At 43.1% G+C, this 878-nt stretch overlaps 1 protein-coding gene across 1 annotated transcript; it reads left to right on the top strand.

The window, feature by feature from the left end:
- Nucleotides 1–214: 214 nt before the first annotated feature.
- Nucleotides 215–628, top strand: sprn (shadow of prion protein). The gene has a single exon (XM_060924997.1). It carries the CDS (start codon nt 215–217, stop codon nt 626–628), a length of 414 nt encoding a protein of 137 aa, XP_060780980.1.
- The last annotated feature ends 250 nt before the right edge of the window (nt 629–878 follow it).

Raw genomic sequence — 878 nt, 5'->3', positions numbered from 1 at the left:
TTTCACTTACATAACATATTAAAATGTACTAACTTTAGGAAATACAGGTGTGCAGGTGCTTCCAAACAAGGAGACGGATCAAAAAAGACCTGGAATTCAAATACAGTTTCGTCAAAAACCGCACATGTAGTTCTTCTTTTTATCCTTATTGACGAGCTACAAACAACCCTTTTTTACAAAAGATCTGTTGCTTTTTATTTCAGGTTGTTCCAGAATGAACGGAGCTTTAGCCACCTGCTGCATATTCCTGCTTCTCTCTGCTTTCCTGTGTGACCAGGTGATGTCCAAAGGTGGTAGAGGAGGTGCCAGGGGTTCTGCTCGGGGTTCTGCCAGAGGTTCCATCCGAAGCAGCGCGCACGGTGGTCGCTCATCCCGTATCGGTGGCTCATCTTCTGTTAGGGTGGCAGGAGCAGCTGCTGCTGGTGCTGCAGTAGCACTGGGAGCTGGAGGATGGTACGCTTCGGCCCAACGCAAACCAGATGACAGCTCCGAGAATGAGGACAATTATTACAGCAACAGGACTGACTGGGAACTTTACCTCGCTCAGACGTCTAACGCAGTGACTCACGAGTTCAAATATAGTGGACTGCTCTCATTGTTACTACCAATCAACTTTCTGCTTCCTTGAGGGTGGAATCAGACGCTTTGAGAGCTTGAAAAGTTAAAGTTAACTGTGCAATATGTATTCCTAGTATTTAATGTATGGTGTTAGACTTCATAAAGAAAATCGGTCTAGAAGTTGTAGAGTCAACACTGAAACAAGCTTTTACAGGACTTGATTTATATACTTATGTTTCAGCAGGAATAGTGGAAAATAAATATAAGAATCGAAATCAAATGAGCGGATCATGTAAAAAGCTAGTAAAACTGTGGATATA

The sequence above is a fragment of the Neoarius graeffei genome, chromosome 7 (genome assembly GCF_027579695.1).
Source record: "Neoarius graeffei isolate fNeoGra1 chromosome 7, fNeoGra1.pri, whole genome shotgun sequence".
In the NCBI taxonomy this organism is placed as follows: Eukaryota; Metazoa; Chordata; class Actinopteri; order Siluriformes; family Ariidae; genus Neoarius; species Neoarius graeffei.
Note: the sequence above shows the minus strand (reverse complement) of the source record. Positions and strands in the feature narration are given on the sequence as shown.

Excerpts from the sequence above, each read along its gene's own strand:
- sprn (XM_060924997.1), top strand. The coding sequence starts at position 215 with ATGAACGGAGCTTTAGCCACCTGCTGCATATTCCTGCTTCTCTCTGCT.